We start from the raw sequence: 25412 nt of genomic DNA on the forward strand, positions 1-25412 counted from the left end.
AGTCAAGCACTAGAGTAGGGAGCACTATACCCCTGTACCCTGCCACCCTCGAATTCAAATAGTTCATTAGTTATACGATCCGGTTATTGGTTCTTTAGTTATATGAAATTTTAAAAACTTAGGGTCTTTTTGCATTTTGCACTAGGGCCCCAAATTCTTGGAGATGGCCCTGCACTTAGGCCAACTTGATCGTTGTGCGATGTGTGGTGAACATGAAAGAATGGTTGTTGAATCTTTGTAGTAGCCTTTGTACTAACCTTTTTATACCGTAGGATAATTCTTTCATATCCAGTGCATGCAGTCAATTGATACAAGCAACCCAGGACATCCTCGTTCTTCACTAAAATACAACAGCCCCTCGCGGTCTTCATCGGTGGGTGCCCTCAAGTAATTCGGCCCAAAAATCTCAATCACGACTTATGTGTACCTTCGAACAACCTTCAAGATTGTATCTTCTCCAACGCGAGCATAGTCATCAATGGCGTCACCTGAACACCCATAGATGAGCAGCCAAACAATCACGATACACTCCATCAAAGGGCTCGCACTTATCTCTTCGGATGCACTCCTCCTGAGTTTGAACCAATCATCATGCTTCACAGATTTTGCAATGATGAGAAAGAGACTTGTGTGCATTTGAAATTGTCGGTGAAAATACTTCTCCAGATAGGTTCGATTTGTGTTGAAATAATCTCTCATAATCTAGGCATGGCCCTTAGCTCTATCTCAGTTGATGTGGATGCGACCGAATTGTGATCCTCTCCTCGGCCGCCAAAAATCTTCATTGAAGATCATGCCAATGGACATTTCAAAGTCGTCGTCGTCTTCCTCCTCCTCCGATGAAGAGTCTTCGAAGATCATCTCTATCAACCTCTTCACCTTGAGTAGAAAAACCGGTTCAATTCAACTGACAAAAGAAAAAACAAGATGAAAAAAGCAAAAAGGAAAAACAAGATCATTGAACACTTGAAGGACGGCAGGGGTGTCACGGATGGTCAGCAATGTTGAGCAGCTGCTAGTGGTCGGTGGGGCTTTGAGATGGTTGACAGTGGACAGAGAGGCTCAGAGAAAGAAGATCTACTTCGTCCTTCTGGGACAGGATCGATGTGGCGGCGGCGTGGAGCTTAAGTCCCACGACAGTAACGGCTGACGATGTTGAGCAGCTGCTAGTGGTCGGTTGTGCTTTGAGATGGCCGATAGTTGACAAAGAGGCTCGGAGGAAGAAGATCCGGTTCGTCCTTCCAGAGATGGGATCTATGTGGCGGTGGTAGTGATGGAACTCGATTTCAGCTACAGTAACAGTCGTCGAAGGCAGTGGGTGTTAGCATAGGCGTTGGGCAATCAATGGAACCACCGACGACGACGACGCGACGCAAGGTGGGGACAACGTGAGCGGGGGAGAGGACAAAATTTTTACTCCGCGCGTGGGCGGCTGAGTGTATTTAGGAGTCGGGTGGCTGAGGAGGATACATTTTTCTCCACTAAGGCGATAGGGGTTCGGTTAGGTGCCGGTTTGAGGAGGAAAATAAAATTTATGGCCCTCTAACGCTGGATAGAGAATCGGTTAGAAATTGCAACAAAAACTTTTGCTTGCTACAGTTCCCATACAGTAATAACATCACTGCAGAGGACATAAACCCGTCTAGTGTCGTGAGAGGATGTGTGGAGGTGTGAATTCGACGGATCTCATGGGATTCAGTTGGTGTTTGTCTCTGGTAGATCTATCATGCCCCAGACAGTTGTGTGGCTGGACGCGCATACGAAGAAGGTTGTAAGGGCATCTCCAACGGCAACCCGCAAATTTACTCCCGCATCTGTCCGCGGACAGAGGGAGACCAGTTCACGGACACGGATGTGGGAGGCCGCCATCCAACGCTGCCCGCATACATTTCAACTACCATCCGAACTAATCAGATGAAATTTATGCAAACACGGACGGATTTCATTCAAGTACGTGTATGAACAATGTAACAGCTATCGTGAGTGATACAGATTCCCCTTTTCCCGAAAAGATAAAAGAAGGATTTGAGGATATGCACAGTAGAGATGCAGCTATACTCAGTACTTCAGAAGGTACCTGATATGCACAGTGAAGGATAAGCTGTCAGCCTGGAGGTGGTTTCATTTGTTCTTTGTTTTGTATCCTCATGAGCGCTTTTATCCCAATTTTGAGATGGGACCAATCTGCGTTTGGTCGCTGAAAACGACCCGGCCGGGCACAAGAAGTTTCTCAACATGTACAATTCCCCAATATATACTCTGTCGTGGATTTGTCACGGCAGATGTCCTAGTGTGAGGACTTAGTCGTGAGGCCAACGCATCTATGTGGTAGCTTGAGAGGGGTTGATCGGAATCAAGAGACGTGAGGCGGGCGAACACACAAGACAATGATTTAGACAGCTTTGGGCCCCGGGAAACATCATCTGGTAAGAACCCTACATGTTGTTTCTGGCTAGGTCTCATTATTCTCATGAGGGAGTCGCCGCATAAACCGGCTCTCCTCTAGTTGTGTCTAGCCTTCAAGATTATTCGGCCCGTCCCTCTTGGGGTGCCCTGCCCCTCCTTATATAAGTTGGAGGGGCGGGTTTACATATGGAGTCCTAGTAGGATTAGGACTAGTCTATCTTCTATTACAAGCCGGATACAAGTCCGGGTCTTGATTCCTTGTAAGGGAAATATTCCTCACGCCTTTCCTCTTAAGCCGGCCCACCATCACATGAACCGGCCTACTGGGCCTTCGGCCTTGTCGTCCGTCTGACCCACCCACCGGGTCACCAGTGAGTTGCAATGTTCAGGCGGGTCGTCAGTGAGTCGCCAAGCTCCAGCCGGGTCATACATCCGGCGGGTTACACCGCGGGGTATATCCTCGACATTAGCCCCCAGTTTAGCTTGGATTCATCCATGGTAAGCTTATGCTACAAAATAAACACAAGAACAAATTTGACAGGTTGTGCTCTGGGTTAAATGTTTTTTTGAACCGGCACCTGATCATCCTTAAGTCCTTGTCATTTTCTTCTTCTGGAGAGTCCGGGTCAATAGGCCAGCCTCATAATCAATTTGCTTACATTGTCTTCTCACAGAAAAATATTGTGAAGAATAATTCGTTTGAGTCGGCCTTCAATGCTTCTGACTTGACAAAAATATTGGTCTTGAAATATTCAACTGATATTTAGCCGGCTTGAAAATGTAGAACTTGCCGAGTTATGATTTCCAAAATCGTCGGTTTGTCAATATTGATGTCACCGGATCATAATTGTTGCTAACATCAAGCTTGAAAGCGTTCCTCCATTATATGCATATCACTTGTAGCCCCCAAGTCTTAAGAAGGGAGCATAATAACAGCTTAAGACTTGCTTCAATATAAATGTTGCAATCTTGAAGAAATCCAGGTTGTTCATCTCAATCACTAGTCAAAACTGAATTTCCACATATGTAGCCCCCAAGTGTCGGGTTGTCATGCTTGCAGCAACCTAGGACTTGTAATTGCCTTATGCTCATAAAACTTCAACCAGTGTAGCCCCCAAGGGTCGGGTCATTATGCAATAATCAGCAGAGGCTTTGTAGATATGGTTATGTAGACTTGAACAGCAACATGTAGCCCCCAAGGGCCAGCTCAGCGAGACAATACTGAGCTGGGACTTTATATATACTTCATTGAAAATAACATCATATGATGTAGCCTTCATCGTAGGGCTTGAACCCACGACCACAAGGTTAAGAGCCTTGTGCTCTGCCAACTGAGCAATGGACCCTTCAATATAATGGATTAAAGCTTGTGTACTTTGAATTTTTGACAGGAGCAATTAGTAGCCCCAAGGGCCGGCTCATTACGATGTGATGAGTCGGGTCTTCAATAAGGTGAGCAAAAAATGACTTTGCATTAGCCCCCAAGTGTCATGGTGCATGCTTGCAGCGACATGGGACTTCCATATTTGATATAATCATGATTTGAATAATGTAGCCCCCAAGTCCCGGGTCGTAAGCCTGCATCGACTCGGGACTATTCCTTCCATTGTAGAATAAATCATATCCATTGATAAATAAATAATAGCCATTGCGTTGATGCGACTTTAAAAACCTCAATCATAATATTGCTTATTGATAACCATAATAAAAATCCAGCCATGTTGGCTATTCAAGATTTGAATAATATAATCCGGTGTTTAAATACCCGGCGGCTCTTGGCCGATGGAGACTTAATACGCATCCATTGTAATCCGGGATTTTTGTAACCCGACGGCTTATAGCCTTTGTGAAAATCAATAAGTGATAACCCATCCATGGTGGCTCATAGTCATGCCCAGTTTTTGAAAAGATCACTTTGGCGTCTTGCAGCCTCAATAAACTCAATATGTAGCAATATAACCCAGAGCAGAATAACCCGGCAATATTTTCAGATGGCCAGATGATGGGCTTAAACGCAATGATTCATATGAGCAGTAGTAGTATTTTTATGTGTAAAACTCTGCATGTCCTACACAAAGTTTAAATAACATATGCCCGGGCGACTTAACGTCAAAAGCTAGGGCGGGTAACAAGCCCAAACATAATATAGTCTTATGCAAGTATAGAAAAGACTAGCATTAAGGCCATTCAAGCCTAAACATACTGGTGACTTAAAGTCAAAAGCCAGGGCGGGTTATCAAACCTCGCATATACATATAACCAAAAAATATACACCTGTAGGATTGATTTATACTGCTGGCTTACATCGCCATATCCAGTGAGAATAATAATCCAAAGATTCATAAGCGCATGATTCCAATGGCGCAATCCAAAATAAACTGGCGATTTTAACATCCAAAGCCAGTGCGGTTTATCAAAATCCAAAATATTCATACCATTATTGAAAGACATACCTGAAGATTAATACCATGGTGATGCCTTGATAATTATAATCCGGGGCCAGTATCAACCCGGAGTCATGAAATATCATCATTTTGATTGCTCAAGGCAAAATATCCTGGCGACTTAACGTCTGCTATCAGGGCGGGTTATCAAACCCAAAGATGCTTAATGATGAGTCATATAATCAAGGCTACATGGCCTGTGAGATCAGTTCATACTGCCAGCTTACAGCGCCATATACAGTAAGGGTAACAGCCCAAAGATTTAGAGCACAGTGCTCTATTCAATTTATTCATACTGCCAGCTTACATTGCCAGACGCGGCAAAGGGTAACATCCCAAAACCTAGAATGCAGAACTCCAAGTGCATAATCATCACACACTGGCGACTTTAACGTCCAAAGTCAGGCCGGGTTAATAAACTCCGGATAGATTCATATATGAACCATAAGGCAACATAGCCCTCATCGATTTTCAACCATGTATTAACATGTCACAAGAGACGAACCTCAAAAAATGTTCAAATCAAATATAAATCAAAAAACAAAACAAGGCTTTTATAGGCTGCCAGGCCTTCAAGTCAAGTGCTTTTCAAGGGCCGCACAGCCACTGAGTTAAACCTTCATTCAACCTTGTAAGCCGGGCCTCACATGACCAATTGTCGTTTTAACTTTGACAAGTTCAGGGTCTGTATAAGATTGACTGTCAAGAGTACGGTGAGTCATTCCAGGATTACCTGGGCGGAGTGGCAGACTTAAAAAAGGCAGGATAACCCAGATTTTTTGGTGAATACACCTGACGTCCAAGCCTATTACAAGGGTCAACAAAGCTCTTGTTCATTAACAAAGAGCCCCCAAGTAATATTTCATTCCAGGCGTACAAGCCAGACCAATAGGGTAGTCATAGCTATGCTCAGTGAGCAGGAAGCCCCCAAGTATTTTGTAATCAAGGCGTACAAGCCGGATCAAGAGGGTAGTCATAGCTATACTCAGTGAGCAGGAAGCCCCCAAGTGACCATAATAAGATAAGCCCATAAGGCAGGATACCCATGTTTGAACCGCGCATCATGGCAGCAAGTTCTCTTTGGCAACCCTTAATTTTTCTGAGAACTCAGACTTGCGAGAGATGGATTCTTTTTGAACCGGAATTTTAAACCGGATATTGAGAGCTTCAAAGCTTTGTGAGAAACAGATTTCCCTTGGACCGAATTTTAAACCGGAATCCTTCATTTAAAGCCGGAAAATTTTCATCAATATGGTAGCAGTCTCCGGAACCGGGTTATCTTTCCCTCCAATGACCCGAGGTTCTTGAATTCATTGAAACCGGCCAATTCTGCAGAGTCATGTCATTGTAGCCCCCGAGTCTCAAGACGACTCGAGGAATTGGCTTGAGATTCTTCATACTTGGTCGTGATATAAACCGGCATATAGTTGAACAGCGGAACGCTGAAATTTATGTCAACCGGAGGTTTGAAGAGAATTGACAATCTTCGCAACACTCATTGCATACTTTCGGTATGAGTTATTCAATGAACCTCCGTGATACGACGGTCACTTTTGCAGTAGACAATTGGTCCTGCACCAAAAAACCTCACAAGACAGAGTAATTGCTCTTTCAAAGAAAGCAATATGTAATATAAAAATATACTGGATGGATTTCACCTGATATGCCAGGCCAGTAATTATCTACCGTGGAATTGATGATCACCACGGTGAAGCTGAAATCAATCACAGCCGAGTCGGCCGCACGAGCAGATGGATGAGCCGGCCGGGGCGTTGTAAGCCAGCGCGGACGGGCGAGTCAACCACGTCATGTTGATGTAAATTGGGCCGTAAAAACGGCGGTTTGCACATATATTCGTCGAGCATGATAATTGTGGCGCGAGATATACATCCGTGACACGACCATCGCTCTTGCAATGAACAATTGTCCTGCATAAACAATATTGCAAACCAAGGCAAAGATAAACTGTTTTTTGACAAAAACAATATGTGCTAAGAGCATCTCCCGCCGTTGTGCCCCCAGGAGTCATTTTTTCGGCCTCCTGGGGAGGCCTCGGCGAAATTTTTACATTGGGGACCAAGATTCTTCCAGCCCCCCCACCCCAGCACTTCTGTCTCTTCTTCCCCCGTGCGCCACCTCATCTCCCTCACTCCACCGCACCGCCACAACCACGCCGGCGCCGCGGTCGTTGCCATGTCGCCCGCCGCGGTCCTCTGCTTCAGCTGCGTCGACCCCACCGGCCTGCTCGCCGCGCCCGCGCGCCCCTGCAGCTCATCCCGCCGCGCCCCCTGCTCGCAGGTGAGCGCCGCCCCTGCAGCTCGGACATCAGCAGCGTGCGGAAGCCTGCTCGTCGCGGAAGTGGCAAAGCACCGCGAAGCCGGGCAGGACGCGCCACCCGTTGGGCACAAGCTGCAAAGGCGCGATGCCAAAGTGCGCGAGCGCGTCGCTGAAGAAGGGTTGTCCGTCCAGGACGAAGCATTGTCCGTCCAGCGCGATGCCGAAGTGCGCAGAGCACTGCGAAGCCGGCCAGGACGCACCACCCGCACCGTCCGCCGTGGCCCCGCGCCCCTGGCCTGCACCCCGCACCTCGCTCCCCGCTGCCCGCCCTGCTCCGTCCCTGGGTGGAGCCGGCTTCGCGGTGCTCTGCGCACTTCGGCATCGCGCTAGACGGACAGCGCTTCTTCAGCGACGCGCCACCCGCACCATCCGCCATGGCCCCGCGCCCCTGGCCTGCACCCCGCACCTCGCGCCCCGCTGCCCGCCCTGCTCCGTCCCTGGGTGGAGAGAAGGAGAAGAGAAGAGAGAAGCACGTGGGTGGACCCCGGACGAAAAGTGGGGAGATAGGGAGTGGGAGGCTGACGGCAGGCCCAATGGGATGCAAAGCAGTCTCTCTCCTCCCCCGGCTGCCCCCCCCCCCCCCAGGATCATGGGTTTGGGGTGGGAGCGCCGGCCACACTTTTGCCCAAATCCGGTGATAATTGAGGTCGTGGGGGCGCGAGTGGGTATTTTTCGGCCGCCGACGACGAAAAAGTGCTCTTAGGGGCCTTCCTGGGGGGCTAGTGGAGATGCTCTAATAAAACAAACTTGGATGGATATCACCTGATACTGCGCACGTCGCCGGACTTGACCAGGTCATAGTACTACCTTTTTGGTAGACCAACTTTGATGTACTCTTTCCAATGTTAGTTCTTCTTCTCCCGGTCAATCGCGAGCTTCTAGATCCCTGAGAGAAATCCCTTCAAGAACTCAACACCACCGTGCGCAGGCCCCACGATGGGCGCCAACTGTCGTGGATTTGTCACGGCAGATGTCCTAGTGTGAGGACTTAGTCGTGAGGCCAACACATCTATGTGGTAGCTTGAGAGGGGTTGATCGGAATCTCGAGACGCGAGGCGGGCGAACACACAAGACAAGGATTTAGACAGCTACGGGCCCCGGGAAACATCATCCGGTAATAACCCTACATGTTGTTTGTGGCTAGGTCTCATTATGCTCATGAGGGAGTCGCCGCATAAACCGGCTCTCCTCTAGTTGTGTCTAGCCTTCAAGATTATTCAGCCCGTCCCTCTTAGGGTGCCGTGCCCCTCCTTATATAAGTTGAAGGGACGGGTTTACATATGGAGTCCTAGTAGGATTAGGACTAGTCTATTTTCTATTACAAGCCGGATACAAGTCCGGGCCTTGATTCCTTGTAAGGGAAATATTCCTCACGCCTTTCCTCTTAAGCCGGCCCACCATCACATGAACCGGCCTACTGGGCGTTGGGCCTTGTCGTCCGTCTGACCCACCCGCCGGGTCACCAGTGAGTTACAATGTTCAGGCGGGTTGCCAGGTCCAGGCGGGTCGGCAGTGAGTCGCCAAGCTCCAGTCGGGTCATACATCCGATGGGTTACACCGCGGGGTATATATCCCTGACATACTCCCTCTGTCCGGAAATACCTGTCATCAAAATGAATAAAAAGGGATGTATCTAGACGTATTTTAGTTTGAGATACATATCTTTTTATCCATTTTGATGACAAGTATTTTCGGACGGAGGGAGTACAAGGGAGTTGGCTATTGGTTGATGGTTCACCATCAGCTAGCAATTTCCAAGTCAATAAACCCATAGGATTGCACTGATTGATTGATTAGTTTAGCTATGCACTCTAAAGAAAACAGACACTTGCTTGATCAGACCACATGTAACGGTAAGCTACTATTGTTTAAGTTCTCTCTAAGCGCGTCAAGATTTTGATTTGTTGCATATCGTTCCACTTGTATATTACTACGTTGCTATCGTTGACTAACGGAAAGATCTGACGAATTGCGAGATCTAACTAACCACGTCTTTACAAAGAACGTTTGGTTGGACGGAACCGGAGAAATGGGATCAACTTGCTCCCAGGCGACGGCATGGGCAAACCCTAGTCGCTGCCGATTTGATGTACTTCGCTAGGAAGGATGATGTTGTGCACAGCTGAAGGCGTCCCTTATATGGGATTTTGACGACGCCGGTTACCTTCCTCTCTTGCCAGATTGATGCTCTTGTTTACAATCGTTTAAGTGTTATTGATCGCCTGGTAATGTCCATGTCAGGACCAGCCGCGTGAGCAATTATCTCCATATGCGTATAACATGGGTTTGAAGTAGGCATGTAAGGCAGAAACACATGGCGATGGTCATTTTGTGGTGCTTTGAGTACCCAGCCTCGAGCTCTAGGGTGAAGATACTTATCCTTGACTTTAGTTGGTTGTACCTGGCAATGATGATGTTTACACGTTGATCCTTTCTTAAGGTATTGCTTTCAGTTTGCTCGAACTTGCTCAGTGATTTTAATATGTCAATGACGACGCGGGTGCGTCTTGCTGTTGGAGAATCTCTCCTGTAGTTTTATTTGCTGCCAAGGTGATGATTGGTGTTGTTGCTTGTTGCTGGCTGTTTCATATTGTCATCTCCTTCGGCGTGACTTTTCAGTGTCATGTTTGTCCTTTTCTTTCTCCTTGTTTCAATTAATTTGATTTGTGAATCTTCAATGTGTACATGTATCTTCTCGATTTCAATAAATTCCCTTTATAAAGGAAAATATGACAACAGGTAAGCAATCCAAACTATTTATGAACAAATAAAAGGAAAACTATGGCAACTACTCCCTCCGTCCCGAAAAACATGTCGTGCCCGTAGTTCATTGATGATTTTGCAAAAAAAAACCTCGTAGTTTCCAAACCGTCGCAAACAAGTCCCTCCACCCCCGTCTTCTTCCTCCGTCGTCGCCCGTGCGTCGCTAGGGGCCGGCGCCGCCAAGCTGCGTGATTTGGCGCCCATCAGGAAGTGCTCCGCCTCCGTCACCACGTACCTTCGCCGCCGCCGCCGTCGCCAAGTACCTGCTCCGCCACCGCCGCCCGAACCTGTGCCGCAGCGATCCCCTCTCGCCGGATTACCTGCGGACGTCGCCGGAATTTCCCACCACGATCCGGCAGAGCAGGAGCTCCCTCTCATCTTCCTCGAGCTACCGCGAGTCCTCCTCTAGCTGCCGCGAGTCCACCTTGAGCTGCCTCCCGTGTGCCGCCGCGACCCCTCCCGCCGTGATCTCCTACGGGCATCGCCGGAACCGGCCTCCACAATCCGGTGGACAAGAGCTTGCGCGCGTCCTCCTCTATCTCCCGCAAGTCCTCGTCGAGCTCCCACCGGCTGCCGTGCTGCTCCTTCTCCTCTGCCCACGTGCCTGCTGCTGCTCTGTTTCTCCTCTGCTTCTCCCCTGCCGCCGGTGGAGCTAGCCCGTGCTGCTGCTGCTCCTCTGCCCGTGTTGATGCTGCTGCTCCTCTACCTGTGTTGCTGCTGCTGATCCAAGTGAACATGCCGTGTTGCTGCTGCTGCTGGTCCAAGTGACTGCGCCGTGTTGCTGCTGCTGCTATTTGCACTCTGAAGAAGGTACAGTTGCCTGTAGATTGATCTGCTGCTATGTGCTGCTGCTGCTATTTGTTCCATGCTCCATGGCATCAGATGGCATGGAAAACAATTTTGTTACATGCTCCATGGCATCAGATGGCATGGAAAACAATTCATGTTCTACAGTGCCGTGTTCAACTTGCTCATCCTCTGATGATGACATCTCTTTCAATACATTATTCACCTCAGGAGCTGCATGTAAAATTTAAAATCAATATGGTTTTCTTATTAATGTAAAATCAGCAAAGCTATCAGCATGGAACAAATAAAAGGACTGTGGATGACAAGAAATCGCTTCTATTTAGTTAAGAGGTCCATTTCATGCTATCAAGGACACTTCCAGTTTTTCTTTAGTTTCATCAAAGGTTCATCAATACAGATGCTAAAATCTAGCATATCACATGGGATGGATCAGCTAAAGTAAGAAAGACCATCTCAAGAATAGTCACAAAACAATTTGCAAGAAATACTACTGTATATTCTAATTTACTGAAATGATTGGCATAGCAAAAACAGATATGCAGTGGACATGTTTGGTACAGTAAATAAATATGCAGCCATAGCGTGGATAGATTAGATACAAAGAATGGAGTAAAGTTTATCAAAGGAAGAAAATTGACTTACAGTGCTGAACATCCAATATTTAGTAAATCAGTTTGGATGGCGTGCAGAATTCCTGTGTATGACACTTAACTTAGCAAATTCAGTTAAAGATGCATTCAGTTAAAAATGTCTACTGAATTTGCTCCATGTTCTAAACAGAGTGCTCCATGTCCTATATTAATACATCAATCTGCCATAACTACTCCATGCCAGAACTACTCCATGATCTTGAAATCTTAAGTCCAAGAAATCTACCAGAACTACTCCATGATGAGTACTCCAGGCCATTGTCTGAGACACAATTTGAAATTTGCCAACACAATTTGTTCTACTGGATCTACAGTAAATAAATTTGAGAACACATTTTCTTCAGTCCCTCACTGACAACACAAAAATTTTGGATGCATTCAACTTGAACATGGAGTATTTTCAGCAAAAAAACTTGAGTATGGCAGCATTTTCTGCAAAAAAACAACTTGAGCATGAAGTATAAGGGGTATTTTCACCAATTTAGAGAGAGTATTTGAAAATTTGGTCACTACAGGACCACTACACTACTCCAGGTCACTACTGTTCAGAAACAAACTTGGAAAGGTAATAAATCAGTTTTGATTCTATTGACAGGAGCACATGAATAAGAACTCTGTCTAAACATTCAGTTTATACGTCAACACTGAACTGTCTAAATACTCCTGTACAGTACTGTGCCATTCAGTTTATTGACAGGAGTATTCAGTATGCTATTGACAGGAGCAGTAGTATCTCAACAAGCAGTACTCGTTGCTATGGTGCGGCCATGGATGCATGAAACAAGTTTAAAAACAAATTTAAATGATGCTGCGATTCAAAAATTAAATGGAAAAAGCTCAAGATGATTAATCATGACTACTGTCACATGACAGATTACTCCTGTACACTATTGTGCCATTTTATAAGTGCAGACTAGTTCTATAAGTGCACACTAATTCTAGAAGTGCAGATGTTTAGTTGTGACATTATACAGGAGGAACATTCAGTCTAATTCAGCAGTTGAAAATGCAGTTGTTTAGTGCAGTTGAAAATGCAGCAATTCAGGAATCACCTGAATCAATTCAGACCACTGCTGAAGATGTCCTTGAACTGCCACTCCTTCCACCTGAAGATGTTGCCACTCCTTCCAAGCACAAACTTTCAGACCAGAGCACACACAACAATCCACCAGAAGATGTCGCCACTCCTCGAACTGCCACCACACGCGCCCAATCGTCGGCCTTGAGCGAAGCCGCCGAAAATCGATCTACTCAGTAAGAACGATCCATCCATCATGTTAATTCAAGCTCGCGAGCTACAAGGTTGAATTACTGTAAGTTTTGCATGCTATTGATTGGCAGGAAGTGACTCTGTGCTCTCATGGCCAACAAGGGTGAAGATCCTCAGGGACTGTGCATATGTCCTGAGGTTTCTTCACACACACTCCGATGGATGCATTGTACATAGAGACATTATGGTGACAATATCCTTATATTTTCGATCCCTCGACATTAGCATGCGCACGCAAAATTTGCTAAGCCATCTTATCTTTTGTGTGCTGAATTCATTTTTACAGCTTACCAACATCTTGCTGACAGAGGACATGGAGCCTAAGCTGTCTGATTTTGGGCTTGAAGCACATGATTTGCCTAGCAAGCACTATATCTGATTCAGCTAACTAATGACATGATTTAGTAAGTAATCGAGTTGAGTGACTAGTAAACTAATGACAATGTGGCAACTAGTTAAATGGCCAAACCATGGGAGGGATGGCTATCATTCATGTTGTCATCTTCTATAAGATTTTAGTGATGGCTAACCTAGCAAATGTCACTGCATGCGTAAGCAAATCTTATATGGCTTCCCTCTTAAATGCATATAAGTTTGTTAAAAATCATGTGGCAGGTACCTTATCGTGATCGACGATATCTGGAGCACTGAAGCATGGGAAACCATAAGGGATGCCTTACTGAATAATGATCATGGGAGCGGAATTATCACTACAACACGTAATAGTACAGTTGCATCATATTGTTGTACTGGAACCGGTTATGTTTACAAAATGAAACCCCTCAGTCCTGCTGACTCCAGAAGGTTGTTTCTGCAAAGAGCATTCGGTTCTGGGGATTTATTCCCCCCGCATCTGGAAAATGTGTCTGAAGGGATATTGCAAAAAATGTGAGGGCCTACCACTGGCTATTATTACCATGTCTAGTTTGCTGGCAGATCAAACAGCCGAAGAAGAATGGAACAGGGCGCTGGCTGCTATTGGTTCTTCACTTGCAAAGGAATCTCATGCTGAAGCTATGACAAAGATATTATCTCTGAGTTATTTTGATTTTCCTCACCCTATGAGAACTTGTTTGTTGTACTTCAGTGCATTCCCAGAAGATCATATCATCAAGAAGAGAAAACTGATACATAAATGGATCTCGGAAGGATTCATCCATGAAGAACCACATCGGAGTGCATACGAAGTAGGGGAGAGTTATTTTTATGGTTTCATCAACAGAAGCTTGATTCAAGCACATGATGTAGAGTATGGCCAGGTGGAGACATGCAAAGTTCATGACATTATCCTGGATTTCATTAAATGCAAGGCCAATTAAGAGAATTTCATGACAACATATGGTGATGTCGAGCATAGGAAGAAACACAAGATTCGCAGGCTCTCTGTCATGAGCCGCTACAATGAAATGGCTGCTGTGTCAGGGGATCTCTCTCATGTTCGATCAATTGCTATATTTGGGAATTTCGGACAAAATTCTTTGTTGTCTTTTCCAGCTCTTCGTGTGTTGGACCTGGGAGAATGTCGGGATTTAGAAAACAGCCATCTGACAAATATTGGAAAGTTACTTCTTCTCAAGTACTTGTGTCTTGGATCAGATAAAATAACAGAGCTTCCAAGTAAAATTGGAGATCTGCAGTATTTAGAAACACTGGACATCAGAGGTGCCAAAAATGTAGGACGACTACCGTCAACTATTACACGGCTTCAACGATTGACCCGTCTATATGTTAACTACATCAGGTTGTCCGAGCCATTGGAAAGTTGCACTGATTTATCTGATGGAGTGATTGGACAGTTGCAGAGCTTGGAAGACCTAGAGAGTGTTCTTGTCTTCCCATCGCAAATAAAGATGTATCTGCAAGAGCTCGATCAGTTAACCAATCTAAGGACATTGAATGTAATTATGTTGTATCCACCTCATTTTTGTCATGCTGATGGATCTGATGATGTTGAAAGATTTGTAAGGACTTTAATATCTTCATACAATCTTCATCATCTACGTGTCGATTATATGTGTGAATATGGAACTCTGGGCCTACTGTCCCTGGAATCATGGTGCCCTGCTACTCCTTCTGTACTCCGGGAGATCTCCATCACTAATTACCACATCGACAAGGTTCCGAATTGGATGATCTCCCTTGTGAATCTTAGGGCGTTAGACATATCCTTGTACCGTATGGGACCAGAAGATGTTGAGATCCTTGGAGCTATGCCCGCTCTGTTTTTCCTTTAGCTCAAAACTTATTACGGCAGAAATGGAAGGATCAACATCCGTGGGTTCAGAAGTTTGAAATATTTCAGCTTGGATGTCTTTCTTTGTGGAACTGCATTGGAGTTCGAAGCTAGAGCACTTGGAGCTTAATTTCCGTGCGCATGACATCAAGTGCGTGAATGGTGCTTCTGATTTTGGCATCCAACACCTCTCCACCCTCACTAAACTGGATGTTCACATTTATGGCCTAGCTACCGGATTTTTCAAATTAGTTGGGTTTAAAAAAGAACAAGACTTTGTACCTAAGGTCATTAGCCTTATCAAAAATGCAGTGGGGAAACTTCACATTCGTCCCACTTACTCATTTACACGTTCTACAGGAGTCTCAACAGGTTGTCACCATTTTGAAGAACACGTAAGTTCTCTGGCAGGACTGCTGGTGCTGATTACTTTATTTCACCCTCTGAGTACTACTACTATTGTATTTATTTATTTCATCATGCAAATTCTTGACCAATTATTTACTTTAGTTCATTCAGTAATCTCTTGCTGCTCCGTTGTTTGAGCTTTGCTATCGTTTTTATTTACTGTGTTCGGGCAGTTCAAGAAAGAGTATGGAGATCTAGCCAGGAGTAGTCAACAAATTGGAGAAAATGTTTTTTGTTCCTATATGGATTGAATAATCGAAGAGATTGATCAAGATGCTATGTCAAGGTGTGTCACGGTTCAGAATGAAGAGATTGACCAAGATGCTACGTCAAGGTGTGTCACGCTTCAGAATGAAGAGATTAATCAAGATGATCCATTAAGAAGGTGTGTCACGCTTCAAAATGAAGAGATTAATCAAGATGATCAGTTAAGAAGGTGCGTCACGCTTCAGAATGTTGTGTCATGGTCTACTGTGTGGCTTCGCATCTGGACCGGACCTGCAAACTCCTTCATCAAGTGGTTCTTTCTGCTGGTACTACTACCTCTATTTCTGAGCTATTTTTGTTTTGACTGGTGGTAATGTAACTTGTAAGGCACTTTAATCTTGTTCAGTCCATGCCAGATGTCACCAAGAGTGCATTTATACGGTTCTCAGTATGACACTGATAGCTTGTTTTAAGCAACGTAAGCAACTCAGATGAAGTCATCGTCATAATCAACTCATCTTTTCAAGATGTATAACTGAAGCTTCTTTTGATAGACCAGAGAAAAAAAATCTTTAAAATAGTTATTTGGACCAGCAGAATCAGCATTTTTGGCATGAGGCTCATGTGAACATATCCTTGGATGTGCTTCAGTCATAGACCATCCTGACTGAATGTTACTTTGTGCCCACCTCCAAGCTTTTTGTTTCAGCTATCTCTGTGTATTTGGACTTTTAAGAGGCTTACTGGACAGTCAGGTATCTCCGAATGCGAGGCACTTCGGGAAAGTTCGTTTTCGTCGGTTGATCTGTACTACCGAGAAAAATGTTCGGTATTTCTGGGCTAGATGCTCTTTCATGTACAAAGGCCACATTTCTATTTTTCTTATATATAGACCCCCCACACCCCGAGTGGGTGAGCACTTCATGGACGTTTTGAAGCTGATTTTTCAGAGAGTTTGAAGAGAGATCTGAAGGAGTGGTGTATCACCAAAGAACTAGCCATGGACAGGGGTGCATGGAAGCTTGCTATCCATGTGTTAGAACCACGAGTTGGTCGCGAGATCTTATGGGTTTCACCTCTAGCCTACCCCAACCCGTTTGGACTAAAGGTTTTGTCGTTGTTGTTGTTTGAAGACCAAGCTCCTTCCCTCTTGAATTTCTACTTTGTGCTCAATCTCTCTAGTTCTATAATTTGATTCTAGGTGAGAGATAGATGATATAGGTTTTTGTGAGAGTTGATTGAAGATCTTTTCAGGAGTTCGTCCAGGTGATATTGCTTTGCTTGTTACACTTGGAGGCAGTGGCGGAGCACTAACAAGCAACCAAGAGGGGGGCAATTTCAAACTAAAAGAACAAAATGTTGGTGTTAACCATTGTTGTTTAGGTGTGTGTGCGTCATGTTTATTTCCAGTTCATCCATGTAGTTGAAGCTGCGGCAGTGTGTGCACGTAGAGTTGTGTTCACGTGCACAATGCAAAGCTAAATGGGTTGTGATTAGTTAGCTGCATGTGTCAGTCTGTGAGGGGTCCGGCCGGCCGAGTTGTGTAGCAGACCAGAGATGGAGAAAGAAGCGGGCGCAGGCAGTTGCGGCATGCACCAAGTAAGGGCTTATCCATCTGCAAAAACTTGGGAGTGACTCAAAGTCTGTACGTGTGAGCAGTTAGTGGAGAGATTAGTGGGTCAAGCCGTTAGTGGAGAGATTAGTGGCTTGACCGGTGCGTTTGCATGCTAGCTAGTGTGTGTGTTGGCTGCTCTATTTAATCCCGTGTAATCCAGTTCATTCAGTGTGAGAAGAAATACAGAAAAGGCACAAGTGTGCGTGGTGCCAAATTCGTGAGTGTCTCTTCTACCTCCTGTGCGTGAGTTCATCTCCTACCTTGGGCAGAGATTACACAAAATGCATGAAAAGAAGAGCTGACTCACAACATAAACTGAAACAAAATATGCGTCTTACATATATCTTATTCACACTTTCTTCGCCTCTCTTTCTTTCGGAAAAGGGTTGCATCACTGTTACCTGAAACGGAAATTCGAAAATCATTGTTACTTCTTCTCCGAACCAGTACATGGCTGGTTGCCCAATACTGTGACCGCCTGACTGATTTAACATCTGAATCTAGTTTCTTTAACTGACACTGTACATGGCAATCGAAATTGGCAATCTGAATCAAATTAACATGGCAACGAAAATCTACCTTGCTTGCTCCTTCGGCGCCTCCTCCTTCGGTTGTATCGGTCGAGAAGAGCAGGGGCAGCAGCAAGCAGCGCGAGAAGAGATGGGGTGGCAGCAGGCAGCAGGCACCAGCGGTGGCGTCCAGATTGGATTGGATGCGGCAGCGAGCAGCCGGCACAGCGGGCAGGCGGGTGGCAGCGGTTGGTAGACGGTGCGGCGGGCCGAGCGGCGGCAGTGGATGCCTAGATGTATCAACAGAGATGGGAAATTGGGAGACTAAGAACTAATCGCCATGGAGGGGAGGCAGTAGCGCATGGAGACGAGTGGGCAGAACCACAGTTTCTGTCGATTCGGGAGAGACGAAGGGGCGCTTTTTCTCGCACGCACCGCAGGGAGAGACGGCCAATCCCTATATGACGCCCGCCAGCGTCATATAGATGCGACTTCGCTGACTTCCCGACGCCCCAGTTTGGGCCGGCCCACCGGACATCTTAACTGAAGCTGCTTCTTCTCTTTTTCTGTTTCGTTTCTTTTATTTTCTTTTTCCTAATTTTTTTATGTTTCTATTTATTTATTTCGCTTTTTTCCCTTTTGGGTGTTACACAAAATTTCACTGTGTATTACAAAAGTGTTCATTGTATATCAAGAAAAAGTTAACGGTGTATTACAAAAAAAGTTCATGGTGCATTATAAAAATGTTCGTCATATATTAAGAAATTTTTAAGCGAATACTACAAATGTTCAACGTGTACTTGAAATTAGCTCAGCGCATGTTACACAAATGGTCAATGTGTATTCAAAATCGTTCAACGTACAAAACAAAAATGTAGTGCATATTTGAAAAAAAATCAGCGTATATATTAATATTTTTAAAAATGTTCAAAATAAAAACCGAGCAAATAAAGGGTGATGCAGTACCGACTCGCTATAGTGTCGATTCTATGCATTTTACGTTTTTCCTTAGTCAAACTACAAATGTAAATGAGCATGCCCCAATTGCATCGCCCCTAACAGAAGACATTGTTTTACGCACGGAGTCATTACAAAGGACCTCTCTGAAATCAGTAGCTAAGGGATACCCTTAAAAATTAATGATTCTCGCGAAAGCACATATTTGCTTCCGAATCTGTGCTTCCAATTGCTTCTCGTGGAAGCATAGACTTTTTTCCCAAGAAGCATAGCTCGCGGAAGCAAATATGTGCTTCTTGTGAAATCACATATTTTTGTCAGAAGCAAATATGTGCTTCTCGTGGAAGCACTTTTTTTTAAGAAGCATGAGTGTGTTAAAAAAAACCCTCCAAAACCTAGTAAAAACTAGGCAAAACTGAAAAGCCGAGAAATCTGGAAAAAAAAATCAAAAACCCAAAAATGCATACGAAAAATAGAAAATAAAATTCAGAGAAAGCATCTACCACGCGACATGTGGCGGCAGCTGAACGCACTACTTCGTGCACTCCCAGACCACAAAAAGTCATCCCTGAAGCTCCCTAAGCCCTCGAGAGAGATGTAGGAAGCTCCCGGAGCTCTCAGGAGAGACGTAGAAAGCTCTCGCCTCTGGCGCTTCGTAAATGGCGCAGTCCAGCGTGGGAGGAGCACTTCCTAAACTTTTTTGTTACTTTTATTTATATTTCTGAAATGGAAAGAATTACTTAAATTTTAAAATATGTGCATCGCTCGTTTAAAAATATTTTTTTGCAGTGAAAACAAGTATTCATGCAACTTTAAAGATATCATTGAAAATAAATTGTGACTTTAAAGAATGTTCTCGCATTTTAAAAATATGTTTGTGACATTTGAAAAAACATGTTAATACAAATGTAAAACCATTGTTTGCGTAATATTCCAAAATATTTCACACCATTCAAAAAAAAACTGTTTGTGGCTTTTAACAAAATATTCATGCATTTCAAAAAAAATCATGACATATTTGAAAAATGTTTATGCAATGCGAAAGAATGGCTTCATAATTTAAATAAAAAAGTTTTTACACCATTCAAAAAATGTTAACGCATTTCAAAATATGCTTATGGAATTTTGTTAATACAGTGTAAAAGAATGTTTGTGAAAGTTCGAACATGTGTTCGGAAAATGTTTAAGATGTATTGAACAAATGCTCAAACATGTATTTGAAAAATTGCTCATTGTGTATTTGCAAAATGTTCAACGTCTATAAAAAAATTCATGTATATACAAAAAATGTATACTCCCACCGTTCATAAATACAAGATGTTTAAGATATTTCAATGTGGATTACATACGGACCGACATGAGTGAACGAACACACTAAAACATGTTTATATACATCAGATTCATAAAAGAAAAAATAGAACATCTTACAATGGCGGAGACGAAGTGTTATAGGCTACGTCAATCATATTGTGGTTGCTTGTCCTCCTAGTTGTTTGTTGAGTATAATGCTAGCACTAGAATCACCTTTTGTTAGTCTTACTTTCACATTTCGCAACATTGCTTAAAATTGGTAAGTAAATAATATTTTTTTGTAATTATATTCATTCACCTTCCCCTCTATGAACATCTCTATCCTTTCAGTATTCCACATGTCGGCCCCCACAACCACCACCGGCACCAGAGAGCATAGCCCCCACCATGGAGCCGTCGAGCTCGCGCAGCGTTGGATCCTAGCACCACCATTGGGCGAGGGAGGGCGCCACCGCATTAAGCTCTGAGGACAGCGGCGAGCAAGGAGGGCGCCGAAGGAGGGGGTGGTCGGCGATGGGAGGGATCTCGATATTGGCTTGGGATTGTAGCCATGCCTAGCGTATAAGGTTTGGTGTGCTATCAATGTCATGAGAGTCAAGTAGTGACCAGTTGGTTAGAGAACACGTCCTGAGCTCACCCAACCACGTTTGAGACTCAGTCCGGTGGTGTGCCTCACTTCTTAAGGGACGACCGCTATTGATCACGTTTTTCGTAGCAGTGTCATCATGGTAGTGGGGCTGAAATACTTTGGATAACAATGCTAGTGGGTTTTTTCACGTCTTATGTGCCTTGATTGATGTTGTTAAACAGCAACCGCAACCAAGATCTGCCGTTTTTTTCTATGGTTTTGCTAATCCTGGGAGGAGGAAGATGATGCCAATCCAACGTCTGGGGTGAGCTGAAATATAAGAAGAACCAGACAACTTAGCATAGGTGGCCCCATTCTTGAGCTTCCTCCGAAAAATAATTGGTGAGAAGATTGTCTTCAATTTAATCATGCACTAGTTAATTGTCCGTGTGTTGCAACATGAGTAAACATACTTTAGTGATTCAGTACCAATTACGAGTGGCTCAATAGAGACGCCGCTAGTGCTTTTAATCTTCCTATGGCTCGTCTCATATCGACATCGGCCGGTAGGATCATGTGGCAAAACATGAATATGATCAAAAGGGAACGAAAGATTTTTAGAAGGAGCCCACATACTTTACTTAAATTAAGGCGAACCTTGCTTGAGGTATTTAACCACACTATGCATACTATTGTCTAATAAAAAAGGGACTCTTCATAATTAATGTAATTCTTCCCTGCAACGCCAGATGATACGTTTTCATACATTAATGGATGTTGTTTTTGGGAAATGTTAACTGGCGGCCGTCAGCCAGGAGGTTGATGCGGGCGACCCCCCCCCCCCCCCCCCCCCAAAAAAAATATCCTACTCTGATCTGCACGCACGGATCTCAAAGCAGGGTCGTTGCCCTGTCAGATTTTGAACTAGTTTGTTGTATGATAAAACCCAGTGAACGCTTAACTTTTTCAAACCACCCGCACGCACCTTATTGGCTAGCAGCGCGAGCTTGCACATGGTGGACCTGGGTTCAAATTCCAGGCCCTCCTTTGTGCCATTTTTCTAGAGAACTTCCATGGGAGTTTAAACAATTTTTGTGAAATATGTTACTGGGCAACATGGCCTGTTTAACCACGATGGCATTTTTCTAGAAAAAAATGAACATGATTGTTTAATCTTGATGGCATTTTTATATTAAGAGATGGCATTTTTTATTAAGAGATGGCATTTTATTATTTAGGAAATAACATTTTTATTTTATGAGATGGTTTTTTTTATTATTAAGAGATGGCATTTTATATTAAAAGATGACATTTTTTGTTTATTAATACATGTCATTTTTATTATTTGTACTGCCACTTTTTGTTTTAACAATTTTTCTAGAGAACTTCCATGGGAGTTTTAACATTTTTTGCGAAATATGTTACTAGGCAACGATGGCATTTTTCTAAAAAAAAGAACATGACTGTTTAACCTTGATGGCATTTTTATATTAAGAGATGGCATTTTTTAAAGGGTAATGCTACGCACCCGCTGGCGGATAATTTGAAAAGATCAACCGCCTCCGTGGCCGTTAGATCTGGTCCAACCAACAGCCTAGCTCCGTCCTCATTATTGCAACAAAGTCGGTGTTGCGGAAACCTCTTTGCAACAGAGCTTATGTTGCAAAAACATTCAATAGAGATTATGTTGTAGTTTTTTTTCGTCTTCACTTTTTTGCAACATAGATGATGTTGCACAAATGAAAGAAAGAACGGGAGCTTGGGAGGAACATGGGAGGCAACTGCGCTCGAGGGATCCAGATCCAGATCCTGCAACATACGAGTTGTTGCGGTGGGAAAACTGCAACAAGGGCTCAGTTGCAAGACCGTAATAAGAGATGATGCTAGGTGAGCCCCACATGACATGCGTCACACGGATGAGGCGGCGGACGCCCGTGTACAATCCGTCGGCTGAAGCTAAGATTTTCACTTTTAAAATTATGAGATGTCATTTTTTATTAAGAGATGGCACTTTTTTATTAAGAGATGGCATTTATCATTTAGGAAAATACATTTTTATTTTACGAAATGGCATTTTTTATTATTAAGAGATGGCATTTTATATTAAAAGATGGCATTTTTTTGTTTATTACATGTTATTTTTATTATTTGTACTGCCACTTTTTGTTTTGTGTTACATAAAGGTTTTGGATGGTGACTAGGAAGGTGGCAATTTTTGTGGCATTTTTCATTAACCGTGGCAATTTGAAATAAAAGAAAAATACTTTAACTGGGCCATTTTTGGTCTCGGAGGCGCCTGGCTCGCTCCCGGGCAAACAACCAGAAACATTTGCTATGTGTACATTGCTTTTTTTTGTTCAACACCGTTTGAGATTACCGAAAAATGTATAGAAAACCAATTGAGAATGGTGTGAGGAGGAAAAAACCCGAAGGACAAGGCGTTTGGATTTAGTTTGTATTCCCTCCATAAAGAAATATAAAATCGTTTAGATCATTAAAGTAGTAATCTAAACGCTGAGAGCTCTTATATTTCTTGAGTACAAGTTTCCTTATTTCGTAGTAATATCTTACGATTTTTTTCAAAAAAAAAGTTTGTGGGTGAAGTTTGAAAGTTTTGCAGAACCTGAAACTGATGTTCAGATCAGAGTTAAGATTCAGAAATCTGTGTGTGAAAGGTTTGATCCCAAAACTACTGGTTTGGGGGTAAAAAGCTCTACACGTCCAAGACTGCTACAGATCGCGTGCGAACGTAAATCCCAGCGAAGAAGAGTCGAGTCCACGCACCATGGGCAGATAAGGCGCGCGCCACTCCCACCACACGCAGGGCGTCCAAGAAAAACCCCATCGTCGGGCATGGGGACAGCAGTGCTGCCCGTCGCCCACAAGCTCTCGCTCGCCTCCCCCTTCCTCCCGCGCCACCGCCGGGCCTGCCGCCCCCCCGCCCAGCAGCACTGCCGGCGCCGGCGCCATGGGGCGGTGGTGGCGTACATGGAGCCGGACCCGAACTCGCCGGCGGCCATCCTGGGGCGCATCGTCGGGGCCCTCCCCGTGGTGGGCCTCGTGGCGCGCATCCTGAGCGACGACGGCGGCGTCGGCGGCGACACCGTCGACTTCGCCGAGTTCCGCCGCCGCGTCAGCAAGAAGTGCACCGTCATGGACTCCCAGGCCTTCTACGACTTCAACGACCGCCGCGGCAAGGTGCGTCTTCCTCTTCCTACATGCCCGGCTCCTTTCCAAACCGTGGCGGTGAAGCATTGATTTGCCGCGTGCGTGCGTGCGCAGGTGGGAGACCCCTTCTACGTGCTGCTCTGCTGCTGGCTGGCCGCCATTGGCGCCGGGCTGCTGAAAACGGAGGAGATCCTGGAAGGCGTGGCCCGGCTCCGCATGTCCAACGACATCGAGTACGAGGAGGAGACCTTCCTGGACATGATGAAGATTGCAAGGGAGGTAAACCACTCAACCATTCACCTCACCACATCAACTCTTTGCAGTTCCAGTGCCAATTGGCCCCTGACCACTGAGCGGACGGCATGAACCGCGATGTATGTACGTGTGCAGAAACGGGCCAAGTCGAAGAGCCAGGCGCCGGTGATACCGATGGAGGCGCGGGCGGAGAAGGCGCTGGAGGCCATCTACGTGTGCTGCTTCGGGCAGGACATGGTGGAGCCGGAGGACGAGAGGCTGCTGTGCACGATGCTGAACGCGGTGTTCCCGTCGGTGGGGAGGCCGGCGGTGGAGAGGATGGTGTCCACCGTGGCCAAGCAGGTGGCCTCCGGCGAGAGGAGGGGCCCCGGCGCCAAGGTGGTGCCCAAGGAGGTGGCGCAGCGGCAGCTCAAGGACCTCGAGTTCCTCAAGCAGAACAAGCTGGACTCGATATGATTAAGGGCTCATTTTTGGCAGGTAGATCCATGGAGAAATGAGATGAGAATGAATTTTGATGTAGCCACGGTGCGTAGGAGGAACCAGCTGCCATCGATCGTACATTCATACTGCTGCAAGCAACGCGATTTACACGGTCGAGTCCGTGGCTGCTATCTCCCTTATTGCAGTGCTCTTGCAGTGTGACATGAGTGCCACTAGCACATCAGAAGCTTGTAAGATAGCGCGAGATTTGGCTCGTGCTCCTTGAAAAGAATGTTACCAGTTGTGGCACATTCTCGATTACTAATACATGTTAATGATGGCATTTGTAATTTGTCACTAGCAATTATGTTTGCTCAGGCAGAAAAGGTAGAAAATCATTGCTAAATTAGCCATATGTGGCATGCACATTTGTGCTTGAATTTTTACATGATGTTGTGCTTGGTATTATTATTTATACGAATTACTTGATTGAACATAATGCTGATTTAAATAATGGTTACGTGTATCCTTTAGGTGCATAGGCAGTTTATGGCATCTCCTTGGCGTAGCCATTTCTCCCCCAAGGATTGCCTGAACTCCCCGGAACTAAGTCCATTTGTGAGGAAGGAATGGAGTTATCCAGACTGTCCATCAGGCCGGTCCAGATAGCCGATCCTCACCCCAAAGCCCCACCTCTCCTCTCTTCCTCCCCAACCCGCACTTGATTCCCACCCCCAGCCCTGTTCTTCACTGCCTGCTTCTATTATAGTCATTCCCATTTGCGTCGTCACTGTTTTTTGACGTAGCTCCTCCGGACGCGATACCCGGAGCTATGAACGCCAATAGTTCGAGAAAATGCTCCCTAGACTGAGGTAATTTTTTACCCCCTACGCATATTTAGGATCAATATTTATGATACGATGGCTCATTATGATGCATATTTAGGATAATTTCATGATGGGTATGATCAACAATGGTCATGTGCCTCCAACATTTGACGTTGGCAATCAGATTAGCTAATGTATGATGTTAGGGAACCATCTCAAACCAAAAAGGCGGCGAAGAGAGGTGTTGTGCCATG

The 25412-nt window shown here is 45.0% G+C and overlaps 1 protein-coding gene and 2 long non-coding RNA genes across 3 annotated transcripts; 2 read left to right on the plus strand and 1 right to left on the minus strand.

The window, feature by feature from the left end:
• Positions 1–9879: 9879 nt before the first annotated feature.
• On the minus strand, positions 9880–18077 carry LOC109751082 (uncharacterized). The gene is made up of 5 exons (XR_006663992.2): positions 17723–18077; positions 17482–17544; positions 12463–12657; positions 11403–11454; positions 9880–10970 (listed from the first exon to the last, which is right to left on the minus strand). It is a non-coding gene; the product is annotated as an uncharacterized lncRNA (long non-coding RNA).
• On the plus strand, positions 12457–17469 carry LOC109751081 (uncharacterized). Its single transcript, XR_012186783.1, has 3 exons — positions 12457–12664; positions 12752–12867; positions 12967–17469. It is a non-coding gene; the product is annotated as an uncharacterized lncRNA (long non-coding RNA).
• A 5148-nt stretch (positions 18078–23225) lies between the features above and the next one.
• Positions 23226–24777, plus strand: LOC109751072 (photosystem I assembly factor PSA3, chloroplastic). The gene is made up of 3 exons (XM_020309977.4): positions 23226–23686; positions 23771–23935; positions 24047–24777. The coding sequence occupies exons 1-3, from the start codon at positions 23342–23344 to the stop codon at positions 24365–24367; spliced, it is 831 nt and encodes a 276-aa protein (XP_020165566.1). The 5' UTR covers positions 23226–23341; the 3' UTR covers positions 24368–24777.
• The last annotated feature ends 635 nt before the right edge of the window (positions 24778–25412 follow it).

This window comes from Aegilops tauschii, chromosome 1, assembly GCF_002575655.3.
Source record: "Aegilops tauschii subsp. strangulata cultivar AL8/78 chromosome 1, Aet v6.0, whole genome shotgun sequence".
Taxonomy (NCBI): domain Eukaryota; kingdom Viridiplantae; phylum Streptophyta; class Magnoliopsida; order Poales; family Poaceae; genus Aegilops; species Aegilops tauschii.